The sequence below is a fragment of the Apaloderma vittatum genome, unplaced genomic scaffold (assembly GCF_000703405.1).
Source record: "Apaloderma vittatum isolate BGI_N311 unplaced genomic scaffold, ASM70340v1 scaffold41715, whole genome shotgun sequence".
NCBI classification, from domain to species: domain Eukaryota; kingdom Metazoa; phylum Chordata; class Aves; order Trogoniformes; family Trogonidae; genus Apaloderma; species Apaloderma vittatum.
The window spans coordinates 20,313-20,619 of record NW_009717301.1 but is presented as its reverse complement, the minus strand read 5'-3'; the positions used below and the strand labels follow the sequence as shown (position 1 = coordinate 20,619).

The window sequence follows — 307 nt, the reverse complement described above, 5'->3', positions numbered from 1 at the left end:
GGGGCCCCTCAGCCGGAGAATGACGGCGCAGTGTGCCGAGGAGAGCATCTATAACCTCCTGCCCCGCCTGCAGGAGAAGCCTGTCAAGCCTCCCAGGTACGTGGGTGTGTGACAGTACCACCTGCAGACACAGTGACTAGTACTAGTCAGGCAATACCCCTCAGCGGTAACTTTTTTGGAAAGTAGTTGCGTATTTATTGCTCCTCCTAGTGAGGCACCAACATCTGAGGATTTCCAGCCTGCTCCGTAAGCTGATGGTTCAGTTTGGCGTCTCCAATTCCATCTTGTTCATTGACAAGGAATTTAC

At 52.8% G+C, this 307-nt stretch overlaps 1 protein-coding gene across 2 annotated transcripts in view; it reads left to right on the top strand.

The window, feature by feature from the left end:
* The first annotated feature begins 19 nt into the window (after positions 1-19).
* Positions 20-307, top strand: part of ENKUR (enkurin, TRPC channel interacting protein) — an 11,083-nt gene continuing 10,795 nt past the window's right edge. For both annotated transcript variants that reach the window (XM_009869831.1, XM_009869830.1), the window contains exon 1: positions 20-96. In XM_009869831.1, the coding sequence (XP_009868133.1) occupies positions 20-96 (77 nt within the window). The remainder of the gene's footprint in view (positions 97-307) is intronic.